We start from the raw sequence: 25,975 nt of genomic DNA on the forward strand, positions 1-25,975 counted from the left end.
CCTCCCTCTCAGCTTTCCATTACTGTATTTTCTGCCAACAGTCAGTCTGCATGACCACTCAGTATGCTCAGTCTCACTGGACTGTTTCTGGGGGATGAAGATTGCCCCATTAGTAGTTTTTTGTTTGTTTGTTTTTTTGCGGGGGGGGGGACTGCCTAAGAATTTTTTGTACTTATGCAAACTTCAGGTTTCTACTCTTGCCGATATCTCCCTCTTGTGCAAGTATGATGCCATTTTGAATACCAGCACTCAGAGAATTGAGATTGCTATTGGTATATATGTGGATTCTGGCCATAATAAGAGGAGTTCAACAGCCAGCATAGGTGGTGATTGTGGAATCATCTTCCTTTAAGGTTCTCAGACAACACATTGGATTCTTAGGGCTGGACTGACCAGTAGTTCTGAAATTGTGACTCAGAGGCTACCAGTAGCCCCTGGTGCACTTCCAGTTAGTTCATCCTCCTCCTCCTCACCAGTTTATTTGCATACTGGTGTTTGGCTAAGGCACCCAAAGCCATGAATAGAATAATACAGAAGGAAATATAATATTACAGTAAATACAACTTTAAAAGTATTTATATACTTTTATATATACAATAAATCAGTAAAAATATAAAATAACAAAACTCCAGGCACACCATAAATCAGTTTCTACATTCATGAGTTGCACTTGTGCTCTTACCACAAATGTAGCTGCCATATGCTTCTCCCTAGAAGCAGCTACAGCTGTGGCAAAGCTCTCATAGCTGCTCTCCAGGGCAGGGATAGCTAGCTCAGCCTTCTAGCTCCTCAACAGGCTGCAGTTCTTCAGGTGCAGGAGCAGGTGAAGTGAAGAAGGGCTGGGGAGGCTAAAGACGGTATTCGCTTCCCAGCCAGCAATAGCCCTATTACTGTTATGTGCTACCAGTTAGTTCCTAAGACACCCATGAAAAGAAGTCCTGAACATTCCTTTGAAGTTTGCATCAATCACATAGTGAAGAGGTTTAAATGTAAATGTTTAATCTTACGATTGCAAACCAGGTTTATTCTCAGCAACACAAGGAAATGCAGGGGAAATGTCAAAGAACACCTCCTTCTCTTTGTTATATGTGTAGTTTTCCCAGACAAAATTTAAAGAATGACTTCTATTTCAATGCATTTTACCTGTTGTCCTGTTGGGTGAGTATGGACTAAGGAAATGTGGTAATCTGTGCCTCCCAAAAGCAAAACATCCATACAAAAATGCTGAAGGATCACTGGATTAAATAAACTGTGTTCACCATACCAATCTGTTGCATTCATCCACTTTTCCATTTCCAGAAACCAGCAGAGGAAGTAATCATAATGTTGTCTGTTTCCCCAGATACAATTATTTATAATTCTCTTAAAGTAGAATATATGGGTGTGATCCAACAAAAAGTTAAGCACCTCAATTAAGTGATTAAATCTTTCCCATGAAGTCCATGCTTAAAAGTGCTTAACTTTCATGGGTTTGTGTCCCACAACATGTCAAAATATAATAAAAGATTGCTACATTTAAAAGCTTCCTATTATCTTCTTCCACTTCGCTATTAGAGGAAGTAACTTTTGCCAAGATATATCAGTCATCCCAGAAATTTGGCAGGGATTCTTTTATGAATTCTTCCATAATGATTAGAGGAAAATCCCTTATGTTACCAAATGCTAATTATACAAATAACTAGTTGTCACAATTATATTGTTTCAATGAGTTCCAAAGAGTAAGAGGTAAGAGTCCAGAGAGGATATTAAAATGACAAAAACAAGTTAACTCTCTTGGGAAGTCAATGAGAGAAGGGCCAACAGAGGATAAAGAATCTCCTCCTTCCTCATTAAGGCAGATCAGGTGATCCAGCAGGTTTTTTTACTGATTTTAGCTGGTTATTTTTATGTACAGTTACACACTCAGATACCCTTGGGAACACAGACAAAATGCGTACTAATTAAACAAACTCTAGAAAAAGACTGTTGCATCTTATAACATGAACTGCATGTAAAATATAGGTAGATCAGGTAGATTTCTCTGTGACACAATGTCTGGCTTGGTTAGATGTCTCACTAAGGACTTTCTTAAGGAGTCTGAAAATTCTGTGTCTAATAAATGTAAAGTTTAATGTACATGATTTTCAATGGGATGTGTTTAAATTATATCAAAGTTCCTATTATAGTGTATTTCAGCTTCACAACTAATTTTCTGTGAATAATCTATTATTTGTAGTTACTAATTTAATAATACAAGTGCTGAGAACGCTAGCCTAATTCTTCATGAAATCCACTACTACATTCTCAGATTTTAACTGATTCATTGTTTTACCTGATTTTTTTTTAAAGTGCCAAAAAGTTCCTCCATTCCAGAGCTTGGAAAAGTTACTTTTTTGAACTACAACTCCCCATCAGCCCCAGCCAGCATGGGCACTGGATTGGGCTGATGGGAGTTGTAGTTCAAAAAAGTAACTTTTCCAAGCTCTGCTCCATTCCAAGTACAGAAGCCAACCAGGCTCACAGCACTGTTGACAAGACAGCATCCTCCACCAAACCTGAGGGCAGCAGGCTAACTTGGGCAACATGGGACACCCAGGCATGGCAAACACAGTTCTGTTCTCCAACACCTTGCCATCATTCTGCCTGGTGCCTTCTTGCTAAAAAAAATCCTGTAATGCAGCAGCAGAGGCTTCAGTGTGCATCATGTGAGCACAGCAACACATATGCATGCATGATGACTACTGGATTGTGTTGCCAGAGTTTGCTGCCTCTCTTCCTGTTTGCTGAGTCAGGGGCTTTTCCCAGGGATGTTGTTGGCGAGAGAAGGCAATGAGATGAGATAGCAACAAGCAAGCATCGCTGCTGAGATATCAGCTCAGGAGAACGTGAATTGTCAGGGGAGCGTTCAGGATAAATCGTCAAGGATCTGCCAACTGACGTGGCTGCCTCACTCTGACTTATGGTAGGACCAGCATTGGATAGAACATTTGCAAAGAGTCTACCTTTTTCAGAGCAAGCACTGAAATGATCATGCATTCCTAATAGTGATCAGGCCTTACCATATTATCTGATTATTCAAGATATAACTTTATTTGGGGGGGGGGTATATAGAGCTCAGTAGTGGCACATAAGCTAAATATCTCCCCACCCATGCCATGGTCCAGCTATTCATTCTTCACAGCTTCCTTTCCCCCCACTTCAATTCTTAATGTTGGAATATGAACGTTAGTGATTACCAACTGCCAGGGATAACCTGGAGGAGAAAAACAAGCATAGTTCAGACAACTTCTTTTTTAACATCATGGCTGTTACTACTACCTTTCTTCTCACTTTCCCATGTGCAACAATTACTTATACCAGACCTCTAATAACCTTTTTTTCTACAGGGTGCAAGTAGTAAAGGTATGCATGACAGTCAATAGGAGGTAACTGCAATCTATAGACAAAAATCAAGACTCATAAAATAGTAGGGTTGGAAGGGGCCTATAAGGCCATCGAGTCCAACTCCCTGCTAGATGCAGGAATCCAACTTAAAGCACAGTCAACAGGTGGCTGTCCAGCTGCCCCTTGAATGCCTCCGGTGTTGGAGAGTCCACCACCTCCTTAGATAATTGGCTCCATTGTCATACCTCTCTAACAGTTAGGAAGTTTTTTCCTGATGCTCAACCACAATCTGGCTTCCTGTAATTTGAGCCTATTATTCTGTGTCCTGCACTCTGGGATGATCAAGAAGAGATCCTGGCCCTCCTCTATGTGACAATCTTTCAAGTACTTGAAGAGTACTATCATATCTCCTCTCAGTCTTCTCTTCTCAAGGCTAAACATGCCAATTTATTTCAGTCTCTCCTCATAGGGCTTTGTTTCCAGTCTCCTGATCATCCTTGTTGCTTTCCTTTGAACCCATTCTACCTTGTCTGCATCCTTCTTAAAGTGCAGTGTCCAGAAATGGACGCAATACTCAAGATGAGGCCTAACCAATACCAAGTAGAGGGGAACTAGTACTTCGTGTGATTTGGAAACTATACTTCTGTTAATGCAGCCTAAAGTAGAATTCCTCTTTTTTGCAGCCACATCACTCTGTTGGCTCATATTCAACTTGTGATCAACAACAATTCCAAGATCCTTCTCTCATGTAGTATTGCTGATCCTAGTATCCCCCATCTTATAACTGTGCACTTGGTTTCTTTTCCCTAGGTGCTGAACTTTACACTTAGCCCTGTTAAATTTCATCCTGTTCATTCAGCCCATCAAGATCACTCTGAATTTTGTTTCTGTCCTCCAGAGTATTAGCTATTCCTCCCAATTGTGTATCATCAGCAAATTTGATAAGCATTCCCTGCACTTCCTCATCCAAGTCATTAACCAAATGTTGAAGAACACTGGGCCCAGGACTGAGCCCTGTGGTACCCCACTCATTGCCCCTCTAACAGTTTGAGAAGGAACCATTGATAAGCCCTCTTGGAGTATGATTCTGTAGTCAGTTGTGGATCTACCTGATAGTTGTCCCATCCAGCCCACATTTAGCTAGCTTGCTAATCAGGATATTATGGGGCACTTTGTCAAATGCTTTGCTGATATATTATGTCCACAGCATTCCTACAGTCTACCAGGGAGGTTGCCCAATCAAAAAATGAGGTAAGTTTAGTCTGGAGGGATTTGTTCTTGACAAACCCATGTTAGCTTCTAGTAATCACTGCATTGTTTTCAAGGTGCTTACAGACTAACTGCTTTACAATCTGCTCAAGAATTTTCCCAGGGACTGATGTAGTTCCCAGGTTCCCCCCTTTTGCCCTTTTTGAAGATAGGGACAACATTAGCCCTCCTCCAATCATCCCACACCTCACTCATCCTCCATGATTTTGCAAACATAATAGACAGTGGTTCTGAGGGTTCTTCAGCCAGTTACTTCATTACTAGGATGCAATTCTAGTATAGACTCGCACTAGTATATGATGCATGCTACAAGAACATTTTTTTTGTTAGGGACCTCCCTCTTGAACTCTACTGCCAAACTCCTGTTAGCTCTCCCTGTTCACTTGCCCTGTTCACTAACTCTCTGAAAGCTGGCTCACTTGTAGACCAGCTGAGTCAATTTCCTCTGCTCCACTCAGTTAGGGGTCAGGAAACAAAATGAAACTCCCAGCACACATAGCTTCTGACAGATGCACTCAGCATTTATCAGACCACATCCCTTCAATCAACAGCTATCAGGATACACCCCTTCCATTCATGCTGCTATGGAGCCCTTAAGCCTTTCTACCTGCCCAGCTGAGCACACAGTGGCTCAGAACAGCACTTGATGAGCACAGTCAGTACACGGTGAATCAGAACAGACAGCCTCCTGGGGTTACTCCAGGTCACTCACCTGTTTGCCTTTGTCTCCTCTCCTACTATACTTCTTCCTCACTATATCTCTGCTGCCAAACTCTTGTTAGCTTTCCCTGTTCGCTCACTCTGTTCAAATAAACTTTGAAACAGACAAGTTATAGCTAATCAAAATTCAAATGCTGTCAAAACAGCTCTGCCCTCTCCTGATCAATAAAACATGAAATACATCTTTTTATATTTGCATTGCTTTTCTATAAATCTGTCAAATAAAATGCAAACAGTAAACCTCCTGATGTGAAAGGAAAACAAGTTTACTGACATCTATATAAATTAACATTTAAGGTACTCCATAGGAGTCTCTAGCACCCAGACCACCAAGGGATAAATACTACAGCAGAGTCGAAGAATTTTGCAGCAGATGTAATAGATGTCAAAGCACTGCTTGACTAGAAAGACAAGTCTTTGTTTAGTAGCCATTTTGACAAATGAAATATAAATAAAAGGAACACTAGTGACAGTTTTGCCAAGGCCAGAGGCCTGGAACCTGACATTATTTATAAAAAGTATGAATACAGACTTGTAAATTCTTCATGCAGTTAAGGTCATATTATATGTTGACTGGTATCACTACTGACAAATCAGTACATGGGAAGCTTCTCCAGGAGTTGAAGGCCCTGGGCAAGAGGCCTACAGAACCCTTCTCCACCTCCCTACTCAAAGCAAAGCTACAGAGGTGGCTTCAGTCACTGCCTCCTTCCCCAAGAGGAAACCCAGCCAGGCACTTGCAGTCCATAGTAAAGCTGGACACCTGTCCCAACAGAAAAGTGGATGTTGCTCCAGTGGCCCTTATGTCATTATGAGTACCACTAGGAAAATCTCTTGTTCTCTTTTGGAAAGTGCGCCAAGATTCAGTTAAGTGCAACTCCATCACAATAATATTCATACAGCACTGAGCATCCTTGCAGTTGCCTCTGGAATGATCTCCCATCTCCCAGTAGTTTGGGTACATAACAGCTGCTTGAGAAGTAATTTTCACACACCACTTCTGAAGTGCATAGAAAGCCTATGCTGGCCACGCAATACATAGAATGTGGCAGCATATTTGAATTCTGGCACCTCCGATTGGTTGTGGGAGCCCTGCTGGTCAATGGGCCTCAGCAGATGCCCAACTATGTCAATTGCTAATAGTAGGCTTGATACAAGATTATATATTACATCACACACAGAGAATAACCATCACCCTTGCTGATCATCCACTCCTGAAACAGGTTATTTGTTATAACTTACCTCTGAATTATCTCGCCTTCACCTACCACACTCTCCTCATTTAAAATGCAGAATGCTTGAAGACTTAACAGGTGTCAGACAGATATTTGCCAGCTACAGTTATTATTCTACAGGGATGAACTGCTGTTCTAAAAATACTAATTAGAGTTTTGCACAAGATCTTTGCTGGAATACCTAAGGTGATGAGTGGCCAGTTGTTACTTTAAAAAAGATTAGCACAATTTGAAAACTAATGTCCCCAATGAGGCAATGCTCTTGCTGAATAATCAAGAGTTGTAGCTAGTCTACCCAAAGAGAGTGTTTTCTCCTGTCGTCATTTAGAAAATCTGCTGCCTACTGAACAAGTCACTTTTCTGTTTCATTTTTAAAAAGTTGCAAAACCTCATGGAATCATGGGAATGGCAATGCATGTGCGTGCAGTGCATACAAATTAATATATTTGAGTCTTTGCAGTAAAACTAATCTTTTGGAAGAACAGTGACTAGTATATGAAATTAAGGAGCAACAACAATCAGTAAAATGAACCATAGAAAACAAAGGAGGGTTGAACCAATGATAACAAGGGAGGGAACATGGGATAACATATGGGATAAGACACTGAAAGCAATTGCTGGAGTTTGGAAAAGAGTTCCACTATTCAGAAATCTCAGTGTCATTATGACCTAAGCCCAAACTTCCTCCAAAGTTCAAGCCTAAATTATAATGAGCTCACTGCCAGTCAGCATTTCTGAAGTTCTTCCTTCCCAAACAAATGTACCTGTTCAAGAGGGGAGACTGGCAGTGGATAAGGCTATCTTGTGGCAGAAAAGTTATTCCAGGCTTATTCTTAAGTCTTGTGTTTCCTGAACATGCTTAGGAGCATCCTTTGTGAACAGGTTGCATGGGAGTTGCATTTTTCCAATACATGCTAGTTAAATGAATTGGGCTGGAAGGTATTGGAGATATGGCAACTTCCAGTCCCATGCAACATGGGTGCCAAAGAATGCTCCTGAACATGCTCAGAAATACCTAATTATCCATCTATTGGCTAACCCTCCTGCTGGGACTCAAGCACAATCAGTGTGCAGCTGCCCAAAGAGATAAACCATTATGCAGGTTACAGCATTTACCAAGGCAACAAAATGTCCTCAGAACATGAACTGGCTCTATCCACCTAGGCTGACCACTGCATCGTCCTAGATAGGAAGGAGAATAAGAGGACTTCCTGTTATAATTGAGTCATGCCTGAGCAACACTGTCTTCCTGTATCCTTTGATCCTGCCTCCTGATATGTCCTTTGGTCCTGGCCTCTGACTGCCTCCTTAATCCTGCTTACTTTTTGGTCCTGACTATTGGCTTTGTCCCTTGACTCTAATTTCATACTGTTGTCTGTGGTTTCTCTCTACCATCATCCCAGAGCTTGGAAGTAACTAGTTGCAAGTAACGAATTACTTGTAATTCATTACTTTTTTGGGTAACAAGTGGGTAATTCCTTTACATTTTGATTGTAATAGAACTAGGAGTAATTTTACTACTTTTGTGGAGTAATTGTAACGTTTCCAGAATTACTTTTGGACATTACTTGGGGGGGGAACAGTGGAAGTCTTCTGCTCCTCTGATTTGTGGATGAAAATCATGTGCCTCAAACTGGGCTTCTGTGCAGTGTTGCTCTTTCCTCATGCTCTGCGGATGGGCAGGAGGCGACAAGGGAGGAGGCGAAGAGTGAGACAGGGTGGAGTGGAGAAAACAATTATTTTAAAAAACAGATAGTGGTGGTGAAGAATGGAGTGGAGGGGAAAAGGATCAGGCGGTCAAGAACATGTATAAAGGAGGAGAAGGAGGCAGCAGCAGAATGGAGATAAAGAACTGTGGAGGTGAAAGATGACAACGTGTGTGTGCGTGTGTGCATGTGTGTGCGTGCGCGCGTGTGCACATGTGTGTGTAAAGGAATGTAAAGGAATTACCCACTTGTTCCTCAAAAAAGTAATGAATTACAAGTAATTCGTTACTTGTAAGTTACTTCCAAGCTCTGGGTCAAGGAGCTGTCTGAGAGCCCCCAACTTCAGAAAGTTCTCTTGAGAAAGTTCAGGCAAACCAAACTAATTATGAGGTGAATCAGGAAAAGCTAGTGGTTGCAGAAAATGTGAGCACTGTGGGCTCAGAATATCCTTCTGCCCAATTCATAAAATCAGGAAGCATACAAAATGACATGTTGCATGCAACCTCATAGGAAATGATGGCCCTAAGCATGCTCAGGAGCAACCTGGCTAGTTATGAACTACCTTTCCTATCTTCAGCAAATCCTCTCCACTCCCAGTTCTCCACTGATTTGCAAAGGCAAGTTTGCTTGGGAAGAGTGGGACTGGCAGAGAGGACTAGGGGTGATCTCACAATTTCTGTTTTTATTGAACTGTTTTTGGGGAAAGTGCAAGGCCCTAATGTTTTTTTCTGAGAAAGAATACGTTCCCAGGTAAGCTCGAGTGAACACACCCATCACTAATCGGTTAAGGGTAGTATATGTAGGTCTATTGTATCACATCATTAAATAGATCCACAAAAGCATTAGCACATTTTGGAAAAAAATCCAACCGTAATTTAATAAAATAAAAATAAAATAAGGGGGTATTTACAATTTGGGGAAGGGCTGTATGTCAGGTAGAGCATCTGCTTTGCATGCAGAAGGTCCCAGATTCAATCCCTGCCATCTTCAGGTAGGGCTGGGACAGAGCCCTGCCTGAAACCCTGGCAAGCTGCTGCCAATCAGTGTAGACAATACTGAGCTAGATGGACCAATGGTCTGACTCTGTATAAGGCAGTTTCCTATGTTCCTATGTTGTAATAGCAATCACTATGAAAAAAAACCTTGAGATTTTGCAATCTCATACTAACAGTTATGAACAAGCAAGTCATTCTGGTCAATTTTACCTGACAAGTCACATCATATCTCATTGGTTTAAATTAGCATCTTTCCTGTTTCATTGTGTCTTATCTGGCATGATATGCAACCAATATAGCTTGATATGACAGTACTGAGTTACTTCTCAGAAGCTGTGTTTTAGTGCCATGAGATCTGACTGCAGTAACAATGGTTTTTCTAGTATATATGATAACATTTACAGCATTTGATAACATGCAATGATATTTAGTATTTGTCACTTAACAGCTTGCAAGGTATCATCTTTGATATTTTCCCAACAATAGGTGCCAACAAGTCAAACAGCTTGTTCTTCTGTGTACACAATCTCCACCACACACGCAATGGGAGCAGCCACAAGAAGACCACTACAGATTCCAATGGTATCATGTTCTCTGAATCACATTTCCAGTGTTGGCTTGAGGAGGATTCTGATTTAGATGATACATCAGTCACCCCATTCAAGGGGGAGCCCTTAGTAGGGATGGAGAGAATTTTTATTCAGTTCTCATTTAAAGGCCATCCTACCTGATTCATATTTTCTGAAACAATACATGAACTGAAACACAGCCATCCATCAAAATTCACATTCCTCTGAATTTGGCAGTGTGATCGTCCGGCCAAATAACATGTACAAAAGTGCATAAACTAGGATCAAGTGTGCATAAAAATGCATGCATTAATGAAAATAACATATAAAATGCATTGAATTAGGGGAAATTGTGTTGCAAATATGTGAATATTAGGAGAACAATGCACTAAAATGCTAATGAATTTTCATGAGGACTTAAAAACAACTCACAAACTGATGTGGAAATGTGAAGAACTGAACTTAAAACTGGAGAAATGAGAAACTGAGAGAAAGCAAATTTGACAGATTTGACCGTCCCTAGCAGCACTCCCTTCCACACTGCCCTGGCCCAAGGACATGGCTCTTCCATGATTCCACTATGCCCTTTTTGCTCCACAATCACATACCAGTATGGAACTGTAGAACAGGCTACAAGCTCTTTAAATATTGCAAAGAGCTCTTCCAGTGGGATGGAGTCATAGGAAGGTCAAGCTCTACCAGCCTTTTAAAGGCTGAAGATGACTCTATGCCTTTGCTGAGGCAACATCGTCCCAAACTCAGTTAGGAGACCCCACTGGGAGCTGATTCTGACCTGGAAGAGGCTCTGGAATTCAACTTTCCTCTGTGGTCCCAAGTCTTAATAGAACAAGATAGATGCAAATGGTACTGCATCTAGAATGCCCAAATGGCAAATCCAAAACATTTTCAGGGGAACAACTTATGTCGTATTGTGGGAGCAAAGCCAACAGGCAGACAGTTCTCATAACATTTCATGCAACACATCTGTATTGTTAGTTCAGTGAAGAAGAGAGCATTTTGCAGGGAAGGCAGAACACCTTCACATGGAAGAACAAAAGCTACACCATGAAGCTTAGTGCAGGAAACCACAAGCTGTCCATTGTCCTTTCCTACTGAACAATACAATATGACATATAGGTTTGAATACTATGCCATGGTGACACACTTCTGCCCTCCACAAAGCAAAGCCCACACTTTAGGGATCTTGATGGCCACAATAATTTTGATGGAGATGCTTGTAAAGCTGGCCCTACCATTAGGCAGAATGAGTCAACTGCTAATATTTGGTGTCACAAAAGAACAGCAAATGGTCAGATTTTAATTTATTTTTGTATTTTATTGCCAAGAAAGGGGCAAAGCGTGTTTTACTTTTTCACCAAGAACACCCAGAGCTTGGAAAAGTTACTTTTTTGAACTACAACTCCCATCAGCCCAATCCAGTGGCCACGCTGGCTGGGGCTGATGGGAGTTGTAGTTCAAAAAAGTAACTTTTCCAAGCTCTGAGAACACCCCAGTTCTGGCCCTTCTATCCCCTCCCCATTATATGCTGGCAGTGTCCGTAATTAGGAGATCTACTGGTACTAGCTTCCAACTGGTGAAAGAGCATCTGAACTCGTAGAATGTTTGTTGTGGTAGTGTATCTCCATGCTCAGCCAGCATAGAGGATGTTGGAACAATCCTGTTCCCTTCTAATGGTGTAACTCACAGATATGGTTACTCTGTAAAGCACTTGAATTTAGAGTTTTTAGGTAGAGTTTCACAGTTAAATTGCAAATATAGCTTTGAAATTTGAACAGCAAAAATTGAAATGTCGGCACATCTCAAAAAAGTGCAAATATCTGTTTCAGCTGTAGACCAGTACAAAAGAAGTGTTAGGCTTGCACATTTAGCATCATTTTACCAATTTTAAACTTCAGCAAATCCTCAAAATAATTTTATTTTACAGAATAAAGGAGACAAAGTAGTTTCTTGTTTTGATATATTCCCCTCATCTCTATTTTAATAGCACAGTAGTAGATTAGGTAAACCTTGTTCTAAAAGGTTTCATTCATTTCATGGCTGTTCAAGTGGGCATTCATAATGTTCAAAACATTCCCAGTGAAACAAGTAAAAATGTGTGCCTAGTCTTCCCTGGTAGTATCCATACACCTTTCCATACAAAGAGTAAAACAAACTAATATACTACCTTTGAGAAGAGGGAAGAACCAGCAAGGAATCCTCACCAGGAGTAAGAGAAGCCTTCCCCAGCCTCTCCTGACCATGCACAGGAGCATAATTGCTCGATCACAAGACCACCGCCAAATGTCTCTCATTATTAAACACTAATTTTTGCTTGCAAAGGATGGGAGGACTGGCAGAGAGGGCTAAAAATGGCTTTCCAAACTGAGAAAGTTTGTATTTTGTACTCTTCTAATTCCAGATTTGCCCCATCACTAAGAGTGCAAAGCTACATTGCTGCACTGCCAAAATTATATCCCAAATGTCCTTGCTATATTAGCACAGAACTGTAATTGTGACATTGGTTGCCGCAGCAAAGTTGCCACCATCACCCATTTTGACCCCTTCTTTATGGCTCCAATGAAACATAAGAATAAATTTTAAGTGCGCATTTATTTTTTACATAGTTAACATAATTTATATACTGCTTGGTTTTAAAAAAGAACTTTAGGTGGTTTACAAGAAACATTAAAATTATCAATAAAGACAGTTAAAATAAGTGATTAAAACATTTATAAAACAATTAATACAGTAGTAAACTAAAAAGAGATTAAAACACATCAGCATCTATGTGTCTGGATTGGCTTGCTTAAACAGAAATGTTTTAAGCAGGGACCGAAAAGTATGCACTGAAGGCACCTGCCTGATGTCTATAGGCAGACAGTTCCAAAGTGTAGGTGCTGCTACACTAAAATAATGATTGCTTACAAGTGCAGAATGAGTATTATGTGGCACCTGTAACAATGCCAGTTTCACAGATCAAAGCGGTCAAGTGGGCACATATGGGGTAAGATGGGCCTGCAAGCAAATTGAGCGTTAAATAGCATGGGGGACAAAACTGAACCCTGGTGGAACCCCACATTGAAAGCTCCACAGATCCGAATAATACTCCCCAAGCACCATCCTCTGAGTGACCATTCAACTAGGAACCACTGTAAAGCAATGCCATCCACCCATTTAGACAGCCATTCCAAAAGAATACCATGGTTGATGGTATCAAAACCGGCTGAGAAATCGAGGAGGATTAATAGGCAAACATTCTGCCCATCTCTCTCCCAGCATAAGGGCACAGGGCAACCAATGCAGGTTCTGTGCCAAAACCAGGTCTAAACACAATTGAAACAGATCTAGAAAATCGGTGGACTTGGTCCTGTAGGTAGGACCAGAACCACTGTGTGGTGTTTGTTGCAAGGATGTACTGACATGGTTTTGGTTTTTTGCAAGTTACTAATTTTGGAAAGATTTACAATACAGATAATTAACATATGCCCACTTTGCCTAGAGCAGCCTTTCCCAACTAGTGGGCCACCAGGTGTTGCTGGACCACAACTCCCATCAGCCTCAGCCAGCATTGCCAATGGTCAGGAAAGATGAGAATTGGGGTCCAACAACATCTGGTGGCCCACTAGTTGGGAAAGACTGGCCTAGAGGTATCCTGGTGTGGCTCATGAAGAGTTACTGAACAACAAAACAATGGAACTCCTATTCGCAAGTATGGCTATCAACTGTGTCTTCTGTTGTGCCATTTGTATTGTTTCAGAATAAAGGGAAAATATATCAGAATGCCATCCAACTCATTGGAGGCTGGAGGAAGCACAGTCAGGAGAAGGGGCTGCCACACCCAACCTCCATGTAGGAACCTCTGGGAGGGGAGGAGGATGGCTGTGCCAGCAGGGCTCAGAGGAAAAAAACAAAATGCATGTTTTCTCCCCTCCCCTTTTCCTGGCTGTAGAAATGAGCTGAATGGAGTCAAGATGTGCTTAAGTCTCCCTCCCCTTGGTTCTGACCTTGGCACCCCCCCAAATACCCCTTTTTCAGGACTTCCACCGGCTCCAGTGTTGGCTGACCCTGCTGGGCCCAGGTGGTAGTGGAGTTCCCCAGCTGTGTGGCAGTTGCACCCAGGAGGGGACTTCTGCTGGCAGATCCCAGCAGTGCTGACACTCTTCCTCCTCCTTCGCAGCTACACTGTATCCTGGAGCTCCTCAGCCCAGCATAACTACCAGGAGGATTGTGCCCTCAACCATGCACAGGGTATAACCCCTTATTCTATTGTAAGTCCTATATTTGTTCGTTGTGCAGCTCACTTATTACTTCTTCAACCTAACTCTACTACATCAGTATTAACATAATTGTCACGGACCATCCCAATTTTATTGAGCATCCACTGACGGCAACATGAATTGGCAAATCTTTTTACAGTAAAAAGAAAACATGGAAATAATTGTTCTTTACACATTTCAGAAGAATACCACGGAAATAGCTATAATGATAATTGTGAGGGCATCTAAAAAATCTGCTAGAATACAATCAGATTAACAACATATAGGGTGTACTTCCTATTTGTTGATATGTCATAATGCCTAGCACTGGTATTAATTTTCAGTAAAAGAAGACTGGGCTCAAATACCAGTAAAATGTTTTGTCTAAACCAAAAGAAGTCAAGTGAACTTGATTTTTAGTTGAAACGACAATATTAGTTGTTTTTCAAAATGCCATTCTAATAAGTGCCTGGGTGGAAAGCCACCTGTGAACCCCATGTACACTGATTTAAGCTCCATGATGGAAGGAATAATGAGAAACCAAGATGCACAAAACTCGTTAGATCTAAACATCTCTCAGCATATATTAAATATAACTATTACACTTATAGCCTTACAATCCAAGAAAATGCCCTTTTCATTAAACAGGAGGAAATTTTTATCAGATTTTTGATAGCGAAAAATACATCCATACGTAGGTGATTCTGAGCTTGTTGAAGAAAGTGTGTAGTACAAGTGTTAACACATACAATACATGCATGCATCCATGAAGTGGTACAGATAATTTCAGTGGGGTATAAAAATTGCTAGTACAATGTCTCCCTCTAACTCTGTGGAAAGTTAAAATATAAATTTGGTACCTACAGATAGGTGTCAACTTGCCTCATAGCTGCTCTATTGTATGCAGAAGCAGTTTTATTTATTTGTACGTGTGTGGGGGTACCCCTTTACCATTTGTTTTTATTTCCCTTTGCAGTATTTGATATTTGCCACTGTTTGATACAATTGTAACTTATCTGAATGAATCTGCTTGTTTGCATGTATTGGTGAAGTTGCCTGAAGGAGGGGGGAAAGTGCCTATGAAAAAAGTGATATTTGTCTCCAGGCTCAGCCATCATTTCCTCTCATTCTCAGGAGCATAGTAATCTCTGTTTTAATGTATATATGCACAACAACTTGAAACACTGTTATACTTAAGTTATTCAAGAAAATGTGGAGGAATATCATTAAAAAATACTGGAAAAGTCTGCATTCTCTATTAGGCCTATTTTACATTGCTTTATACAAATTTGTGTTTCAATGTGAAACCATACCAAGGGAATAACAAAGAGGAAAACAGTGGCACTCTAAAATAATTAGAAGGAAAAATTAGGACTTACTCCGAGAACAGAAAGGTTCAGAAGGTGATACAGATCTGCTTAGTATACTTGTTAATTTGGCTGTTTCAAACAGAAATGGAAGAGAAAATAATAATGCATATACCTGCAAATGTAGTAGTTTATTGGCGTTACTCTGTCCAAAATTAGTGGCATTATAGTAATAAGAGGGCAATGTACAAAGGACAGCTTTGCTAACAACATCTAAAAGCACAGTTAAGGAGGTCTTCTTTCTTCTTTTTTCCACCTCCCATTGAAAGAATGGGGGGGTGCATAAAGTAAAACAAAAACAAGCAGGCAACCTGATCTCATCTAGCTGTTCTGATTTGCTCTGCTGTACCTAAAAGACCAAACGGCTCCACCACACTTCTCAGGCAAACTGCATACACATATCTTACTATAGGAGATGGCCAACACTAGTTTGCATCAACCTTCATCAGCAAAGCATTCAATTGAGTAAATTGTCAAATAAACTACTGTGAAAAGTACAAAGGCAAATCACCCATCTCTGACTCTGCTGTAGCTGTATTACTGTCCTCATATCCCAAAACCGTGCCATTCACAAGACTGAGCCAGAATATTAGAAAAAGAACTCACTTCCGGAGGGGTTAATAGCTGAAGTACATGCAAAAAGTGCAAAGATTAACCAAGTTTAACCAAATTAAACAGAGAACATCAGTTGCAAAATATATCGGGGCCAAACCTTTCTCCACAAACACAACATTAACTTACCATTTAGGCCTGCTTGTTGATTTTACCGTTGGAGACATTCCATCCCGATAGAGGCTTTTTGTTTTACTGAAGTTGACAATGTTGAAAATGACCCTCTGAAAGACACATGGGAGTGGGGAAGGAATATCAATTGTATTATAAAATATATTTCACACAGACATCCAACACTGCAGCTATGGGATGTATTCAGCTACGTCCTACTCAGAACAGACCTATTGAAATTTATGCACCTAAATTAATCATACCTATTAACTTCAGTGGACTTACTCTGAGTAGGATTAGCATTGAATACCACCCTGTATAATTCAATGATGCCAAATTTGAAATATAAACTAGAGAACCACTTTATAAGAAACGTTTAGGGACATGCAAAATGCTTTTGCTGATATAGTTAAACTTTACAGCATTCTCCCTGCATTGCATGAGAGGCTGCTTCTAACTGAGATCTATATACAATAGACTTGAAAGAAATTTCTCAATGGATGTACAATGATTTAGGATTACAATATAGTTCTGTCTTGGAAGATTTGGAGGTTCTGCCTTGTGTGACTTAATCCACACATAAGCAAATTTCTGCCCCAGTCGACACTGGAAGGTTGCTGATTGTATTCTACTGGCAATTCTTCCATTGGGAATAGGAAAGAAAAAAAGAGAAGGAACTTGAGAGATAAGGAGAAAGGGGATATGGGCAAACTTGCTAAAAATAGAATATTTATTATTACTATTATTTATTTATTTATTTATTACATTTGTATACCGTCCCATAGCCAAAGCTCTCTGGGGGGTTTACAACAATTAAAAACATTAAAAACAAATATACAAATTTAAAAACACATTTTTAAAAAAGCAATTTAAAAACATATGCTAAAATGCCTGAGAGAAGAGGAAAGTCTTGACCTGGCGCTGAAAAGATAACAGTGTTGGCGTCAGGCACATCTCGTCAGGAAGATCATTCCATAATTTGGGGGCCACTACTGAGAAGGCCCTCTCCCTTGTTGCCAGACTCCAAGCTTCCCTCAGAGTAGGCACCCGGAGGAGGGCCTTTGATGTTGAGTGTAGTGTACGGGTGGGTTTGTGTCGGGAGAGGCGTTCCATCACGTATTATGGTCCAAAGCTTTCTGTAAGGCTTTATAGGTTAAAACCAGCACCTTGAATCGAGCTCAGAAACATACAGGCAGCCAATGCAAGCGGGCCAGAATCGGTTTTATATGTTCAAACCGTCTGGTCCCTGTTACCAATCTGGCCGCTGCATTTTGCACAAGCTGCAGCTTCCGAACCGCCTTCAAAGGCAGTCCCATGTACAGTGCATTGCAGTAATCTAACTTGGAGGTTGCCAGAGCATGGACAACTGAAGCCAGGTTATTTATTTATTTATTTATTATTTAATTTGTATCCCGCCCCTCCTCCCAGCAGGAGCCCAGGGTGGCAAACAAAGCACTAAAAACACTTTAAAACATCATAAAAACAGATCTTAAAATACATTAAAACAAATCAGCGTTAAAAACATTTTGAAAAAAACTTTTAAAAAGGGTTAAAAACACTATTGAAAAACATATTAAACAATTCTAACACAGACGCAGACTGGGATAGGTCTCAACCTAAAAGTCTTGTTGAAAGAGGAAAGTCTTCAAAAGGCGATGAAAAGATAGCAGAGATGGCACCTGTCTAATATTCAAAGGGAGGGAATTCCATAGGGTAGGTGCTGCCACACTAGAGATCCGTTTCCTATATTGTGCAGAATGAACCTCCTGATAAGATGGTATCTGCAGGAGGCCCTCACTTGCAGAGTGCAGTGATCAACTGGGTATATAAGGGGTAAGACAGTCTTTCAGGTATCCTGGTCCCGAGCTGTATAGGGCTTTGTACACCAAAACTAGAACCTTGAACTTGGGCCGGTAGCAAATGGGCAGATAGGGGCGTAGCTGGGCCACCAACCGAAGTTGGTAGAAGGCCTCCATGCCACCGAGGCTATCTGAGCCTCAAGTGACAGAGATGGTTCTAGGAGAACCCCCAAGCTACGAACCTGCTCCTTCAGGGGGAGTGCAACCCCATCCAGGACAGGTTGGACATCCACCATCTGGTTAGAAGAACCACCCACTAGCAGCATCTCAGTCTTGTCTAGATTGAGCCTCAGTTTATTAGCCCTCATCCAGTCCACTGTCGCAGCCAGGCACTGGTTCAGCACATTGACAGCCTCACCTGAAGAAGATGAAAAGGAGAAATACAGCTGCGTGTCATCAGCACACTGATGGAAACATACTCCGGATGACCTCACCCAACGGTTTCATGTAGATGTTGAACAGCATGGGGGACAGAACTGAACCCTGCAGAACCCCATACTGGAGAGTCCAGGGTGCCGAGCAATGTTCCCCAAGCACCGCCTCTGGAGGCAAGCCACCAAGTAGGGGCAGAACCACCGCCATGCAGTCCCTCCCACTCCTGACTCAGCCAGTCTCCCCAGAAGGATACCATGGTCAATGGTATCGAAAGCTGGTGAGAGATCAAGGAGAATCAACAGAGTCACACTCCCCAACTCTCTCCCAACAGAGGACATCATACAGGGTGACCAAGGCTGCTCCATGCCAAAACCAGGCCTGAAACCCGACTGAAATGGATCCAGATAATCGGTTTCATCCAAGAGCGTCTGGAGCTGGCTTGCCACCACTCATTCAAGGACCTTGCCCAGGAATGGAACATTTGCTACCGGCCTATAGTTATTAAGATTTTCTGGGTCCAGGGAGGGCCTCTTCAGGAGTGGTCTCACTACCGCCTCTTTCAGGGAGCCAGGGACCACCCCCTCTCACAGAGAGGCATTAATCACTTCCCTGGCCCAGCCAGCTATTCCATCCCTGCTAGCTTTTATATGCTAAGAAGAGCAGGGACCCAGCAGAGGAGTGGCTGCACGAACCTGTCCAAGCACCTTGTCAAAGTCCTCAAGCTGTACCAACTGAAACTCATCCATGAAATTGGGACAAGGCTGTGCTCTGGATTCCCCGCTTGATTCACCTGCTATAATACTGGAGTCTAAGTCCTGGTGGATGCTAAAGATTTTATCTTGGAAGTGCCTTGCAAATTAATTACAGTGGGCCTCAGATGGTTCTACCATGTCCTTGGGGCCAGCGTGTAATAGCTCCTGGACAATTCTGAAGAGCTCCGCTGGGCAGCAGATTGATGATTTGATAGTGGCAGAAAAATACTGGTTTTTTGCTGCCCTCACTGCCCCTAAATACAGCTTACCATAGGCACTTACCGGTGTGTAATTGCATCCACCAGGAGTTCATCTCCATCTGCACTCATCTCCCATATTGTTTCATCGCTCTCAGCTCTGGGGTATACCATGGAGCCGTACAAGCTCTACACAGGAGAGGGCGCTCAGGAGGAATCATGTCAACTGCCCGGGTCATTTCTGTATTCCACAGTTCAACCAGGATTTCGACAGCAGCGCCAGCCCTATCAGCTGGAAGATTCCCCAGAGCCCTTTGGAAACCATCCAGATTAGTCTCTGGGGCGGACCAACTTAATAGGTCCCCCACCCTTGCAGAGGGGAAAGGCTGCTGTAAGTCTAAACTTCAGCAAGCAGTGATCTGTCCATGACAGATGGACTGATGTAAGGCACCCCACATTCAGATCACCATCTCCATGTCCAGTTGCAAAACCCAAGTCTAGAGTATGCCCTGCTACATGTGTTGGGCCAATGGCATATTGGGAAAGTCCCATGATTGTCATGGAAACCATGAAATCCTGAGCCGCCCCGGATAAGGTGGCCTTGGAATTGATGTTGACATCCCCCAGAACCAACACTGGGGGATCTCAACAGTACACCCCAGACCACCTCTGTCAGCTCAGCTAGGGAGTCTGTTGGGCAGCGGGGTGGGCAGTACACCAACAGAATCCCCAGTCTGTCCTGCTGACCCAACATAAGGTGCAAACACTCCAGACCAGTAGTCACATGGACAGGGTGCTTGCAGAGGGAGATGGAGCTCCTATAGACCACAGCAACCCCCCTCCCCGATCATCAGGTCTACCCTGATGCTGAACCAGGTACCCTGGTGGGCATAGCTGGGAGAGACTGACTCTTCCCTGCTCACCCACCCAGGTCTCGGTTATACATGCCAGAACGGCTGCCTCATCCACAATTAAACATGAATGAGGAAGATCTTATTATGCACCGATCTGGCGTTTAGGAGCAGCATCTGGAGGTCTGAGAGCTGGCTAATAGGGCAACCAACAAACCTGCGGGCGTGGGGAGGACCGGAACAAGGCACAGTCGTTAACTGTCTGGGCCGCGTTCCCCTTACCTGGCAAGTCCTCCTCACAATGCCATATCTCCCTCTAGCCATCACTAGGCCTCTTGTGCATTCCTTGCGAGAAGCAAGATACGAATGAAAACTCATGGGAGTATGTTCCGAGTCTACTACAAAAACAAGACACCTGCTGGGTGAGAGCCTTTCCTACCTGATAAGACCCCACAGGCTATGACAAAAACAGTGTGATATCCCAATTAAGCAGCATAATTGGTGAACACATGAAGTAGATTAAGAGCCAGTTAATGTATTTGAGGAAGTAGTAATTAGTAGAAATAGTTTCTCATTTTAAAATGCAAGTGATTTCTTAATTTCTAATATGTGGTAAATTATATATACATATCACCGTGCACTCTAAGTCACCCAATGAGGCCCTAATTTAGGAGGCGTTCAAAAGAATCTCCTTACATCAGGGATAGGGAATCTCCAGCCCATGTGCTTAATTAGGCCCACCAGGCCATTTTGGACAAGCTATTGCTCTATATCTATGACCGATGACATATATGATGTCAGTGGAACAGATAAAGTAGGCTGGGCCAAAAAGAGGTTTGCAAAGCCCTTTGCAAGGTGCTTTGAAGCCCCAACTATCAGCTGATTGTTGGGGTTTCAAAGCATAGCAAGAACCAGCTATTTATAACTTTAAAAAAAGACTTATATGTTCAATGGAGACTTAAGGAGAGAGCAGGATCACACCCACTGCCATATTAGCAGAATTAATATGCACACTGGTCATGTTATTCTTATTGTTGTTATTATTAGCAGCAGTATGTATTGCCCACCCTTCATCAGAGGTCCCAGGGCTTGTTCCAACAATGTTAAAATGCAGTGTTAAAAACAACCAAAATCACAAAATAGGGTGGGTCCTAAAATCTACGTCTCAGGTGTCAAAGGCCAGGCTAAAGAGGTGCATCTTTAGCATTTTCCTAAAACTATACAGTGAGGTTGCCAGACGCACCTTGGTGGGGAGGGAATTCCTCAACTTAGGGGCTGCCACAGAGAACTGTGATGGGAAAATATTAGGTTTACCGGTTGGGAAAAACAGATGCGGTCCCATAACAGTTATAGAGGAAGAAAAGTCTTGGCTAGAAGGAGAGAGATTGTCAAGACATCTGAAAGAGGCCAGTATACAGGAAGTATGGTTCAGAAAGAGAAGATGAAGATGAGCTGCTACCAAGTCTACATGTGTTCCTAATCACATGCTAACATGCATATCTACATATCTAACCACAAAGGTGTGATATTTTGAGATCTTTTAGCCAGTGTCATAGCATGACATCAGGAGGTTGTATTGTGCCCTTTTTAATTCCTTACTTGGGGAACTAACAAGAACCTCAGCAAAAACCACTGAGTCCTAATTTGGGTCCAAATAAAAATATGTTTATTGTTATATGTGTCAAAATGTCATTAATGTGTAAAATGGCTTTGTGATTTGAACTACAGAAAAATAAAATGGATAGTGAAAATGTGTATACTGGCTATCCAAATCCTATTCCACAGTTACCATACCAGGAATGGGGAGTGGCGCTAGAGATGCAGCAAGCTGAAATGGCAGCCTAAACACACCAGGTGAATGCTTGATTGCAAATGGCCCAAGTTTGGGCAGAAAATGAAGGAAACAGAGAGGAATTGAAAGAATTAAATGGCAATAATTATCTTTTCCAAGGAGAGAAGGAAATGAGTGGGTTTCCTTGAGTTTTACTATGACCGTGTGGTTTGCGGTTGCAGCTGTTTAAACAAGATTCTTGAAATGGATGAGCACATGTGTTTGGATGTAAATCACAGTCTGCCTCTCAAGGTTTGCAGACCATGGTCGACCGTGCATCAACCAATATTTCACCAATATTAATGAATTGCATCCTTAGAATCTTTCTGATATGGTTTCAAATATATTATTCTCAAGGGACAATGCAAGGCTTGTGTCCCCTTAAAGTTGCTGACTAACCTGAAGTAAATAACAAATGCAGAAAGAGACTAGGGAATAGGATACATGAGGCAGGACAGGGAGCAAGTTGGGGTTGGAGTAACTCATCCCGGTGCCCTGTGTAGATAGGGAAACAAGCAGAGCAAGCTGAATAATGTGGTCTCTTGGGAACAAACAGTTAAGGACTTGACATCTTGAGAGGAGTGGTCACCTGAGACAAAAGGTGATTAGACTAAGGCTGAGGCTACAGAAAGGCCAGGATTTTTTAAGACAAAAGGTTTATGTTAATTAGCTAGAAAAAGGACAATATAGCTTCCCCATCAGAAGATGACTGGAGAGTCATAGGGAGAAAGGTAAAGATCATGAGCCAATCAGGACACTATATCCCAAGTCCGTACCATATTTGGATTTCAGTGCCAAGGTTGCCCCATGTGTAGAATGGAGGTGGAGGAACTTTACTGTAAAATTAGGATTACCAATGAGCAATGCCAATTGGAAGGGTTTTTTTGTCTCTCCAGGGCCAATTAATGACCAACCGGAAGTATGCTTTCATGTTGGCAGTCGTCAAATAGCTTAGGTGCAGAGTTAGACATTCACATATATCTGGACTTCTTACTCCTCCTTCCCAAGAGGGCAGCTTTGTTTACTGTCGATGAGAGGAGCCAGTGTACACCCAAAATTTGTTGGACTCCCATAAGTATCATCAGGAGAGTAGTGGAAAATTCAGAAGTGCTGCGTCCCTTCATGAGAGTCACAGCCGCCACCACCCTTTTTTGCTGCTTGGTTGAGAACGAGATCCTTGTTAATGCCTTCTCTCACAACTATATATGTCCCTAGCAGCCAATAAGCATGAAAGAGGTGAGAGTTAGTTTTCAGTATTCTCAGAGGCTGACTCACCTGCTTTTACTCTTGACTGTCTCCAAGCATGTTAGAAGACTCTTCTCAGTGGCTAACGTTTGTACTGATTGCCTCATAAGATGTTGGAGACATATAGACCCTGCTGGGACCCTGCTCCCAAAAAAGTAAGGGGTCTACTACACCCCTGGGTATCATCCAGTGTGGCAAATCATCAAGGGTACTAACAGCTGGAGTCCAACAACATCTGCAGGGCCACAGGTTCCCCATCCCCAATGTATGAACTAAATTTAATTATGCTTTTCAATTTGATATATTTAAGCTGACTTGTTAATGGGCAGGTTGCCCATATTATACAATTGCTGTGTTTCTGCCATTTACACTAAAAACTAGCAGTATGGCAGTATGTGATATCAATATTTAATAGTAAAAGTGTGTTCATTCTAAATGGTAAAACAGAAGCATTTGCAGGAAGGGGGGATGTTGTTTAATTTGGCTTACATTTGTAAAACCAAATTAAGTTGTGGCAAATTGGTTAATTAATCCTGATGTACTCAGTGAATAAGCAAAATGAATGAAGTGCCTCTATTCTCTGAATAGAATTATGCTGAGGCAGGATTAAGGAATTTGCTAATTCTACTAAGTGGGTAGCGACAAACAAAGAACAGGTAGCAGAGACTGACAGTGGTCTCATCCCAATCAGTGTCCCCACCCACCCACCAGGTCATGTTGGGTAAATGCAGCTAACTAGGTCAGTGATTCCCAACGTGGGCAGTAGCGCCCCCCTAGGGGGGCGTTACAGCCTTTCAGGGGGGCATTGGTGTGACTACAAATTTTAGGGGGGCATTTGGGTTCATTAGGGGGCGTTGACATTTGGTGGTCTGATGCGACAGTTGAAGCATTTAAGTTTAATTTTATTTAATACATAAATGATTAATTTTTAAACTGTTTTGTTCCCCATTAGAATGTATTTAATAGTCTCAATTCATGGAAATAACCCTATAAATAGTGTGTGCTCTTTAGTAAAGAAATTCTGAATAGCGGCCAGTGTCATATCAAGGAATGGAGATATTAGCCACGCCCCGGCACTAGGTAATGTTCTGATGCTGTCTTGAGAGATGTTGGAACATATCATGAGAGAGTGTTTGATAAGCTGGGTGTATTGGTGGAGGGCGCATTCTTCCAACGGATGAGTGCTGTGTGCAAACGGGTGACGCAGACAGTCAGTTATTCGCTGGTTTTCTTCAGGAATGGGATACACTCGTGACCCGTTGTTTCCGTGATGTTTAAATGAACTTGTTTAATGAAACAATGCCGGTAAACTGAATGAGTTTGTTGTTAAGTAACACAGTGTATTCTATTGGTTCATACTGTGTGGACTTACTTAGTTTTTGCTTATGTTTTTAGGATTTGTGAAATAAGAAACAACTCCTATGTCTGCAATTTGTTTCTTGGGCGTATTTTATAGATTTATACTAAGAATTATACTAAGAATTCAATGTGTAATCTAAGTGCAATAAAAAGGCATGATAAAAACAATCAGTAATAATAATTGAAAATACCTTTTATGCATTACTCATATTTTAAGGGAAGAATAGGAAGCATTGGCATATACTTAATCTGAGGGGGGCGTTGGGCACAAAAAGCTTTTGCAATGGGGCATTGGGTTGAAAAGGGTTGGGTAACACTGAACTAGGTTAAGCAGTGAATTTATACATATTTGAAGCAATATGCTCCAAAAGGTTTCAACCACTTGCTCTCAAAGCGCAGTTAGCAAGCACCTGCAGTCCTTTCAGTAAGCTATGCTATCTAAAACCCTTTCATAGCAGTGATTAACTTTATCAAACAATGCCACTGGATTAATGGAGCATAGAAACTCAAGGTGATAAAATATGAAGCTATGGAATATTATCAGTGCATGTATAAAATCTGCTAGGTAGCCCACCCAGCAAATTGTGTAAAAATGTAATAACTTCAGTACACACCTTAAACAGAAAAATATGCAGCTTGCTCACTAAAGTACACAAACATATCTTAAAGTAAAATAGTATAATAAAAGTTTGTGATACAGTAAGCAAACATTTACTGATCAAATAAAATAGACAGCTGCTGGATTTGTTTCCCCCCTCTCCACCCGGGTAATTTAAATATTCCTGCTGGCTTTACTGGAGTTCTTTTTGTTTCATTATTATTTTTTTAAAAAAATGTTTATTTGTGACATTGTTACTAAATCATGGAACACAAAGGTGGTATTTATTTCTACAGTACAATACTTGTATCATATTGGTGATACTAACCAGATTTTTCTCCCTTTAGGATGCACACCTTAATGTGGTGAGGGGGTTTGAGAGTGTTGAAGAAGCTGAGAGCAATGCCGTCAGGAGTCTAGACCAAAAGGCTAGATTCCTAGCAGGGGCACCCAAGGTGGAATGGTCAAAGCTGAGACACCAGACTAAGATGCACCCAAACTCAGAGAAAGGCAATGGTAAACCACCTCTGAGTATCTCTTACCATGAAAACCCTATGAACAGAGTATCCAAAATGCAACACGAGATGTGCTGGAAGATGAGACCCCCAGGTCAGAAGGCACTCACCGAACTACTGGGGAAGAACAAAGGACAAGTACGAGTAGTGCTGTGAGTAATGACGCAGCTGGGTCAAAGCCGAAAGGAAG

General features: G+C 41.8%; 1 protein-coding gene across 3 annotated transcripts in view; it reads right to left on the minus strand.

Annotated features, from left to right (window-relative positions):
* The window catches only part of BEND5 (BEN domain containing 5), a 1,596,389-nt gene that overhangs the window by 1,139,592 nt on the left and 430,822 nt on the right, over positions 1–25,975 (minus strand). For all 3 annotated transcript variants that reach the window (XM_061632932.1, XM_061632930.1, XM_061632933.1), the window contains one exon: positions 16,222–16,316. In XM_061632932.1, coding sequence (XP_061488916.1) covers positions 16,222–16,316 — 95 coding nt within the window. The remainder of the gene's footprint in view (positions 1–16,221; positions 16,317–25,975) is intronic.

This window comes from Rhineura floridana, chromosome 6 (genome assembly GCF_030035675.1).
Source record: "Rhineura floridana isolate rRhiFlo1 chromosome 6, rRhiFlo1.hap2, whole genome shotgun sequence".
In the NCBI taxonomy this organism is placed as follows: domain Eukaryota; kingdom Metazoa; phylum Chordata; class Lepidosauria; order Squamata; family Rhineuridae; genus Rhineura; species Rhineura floridana.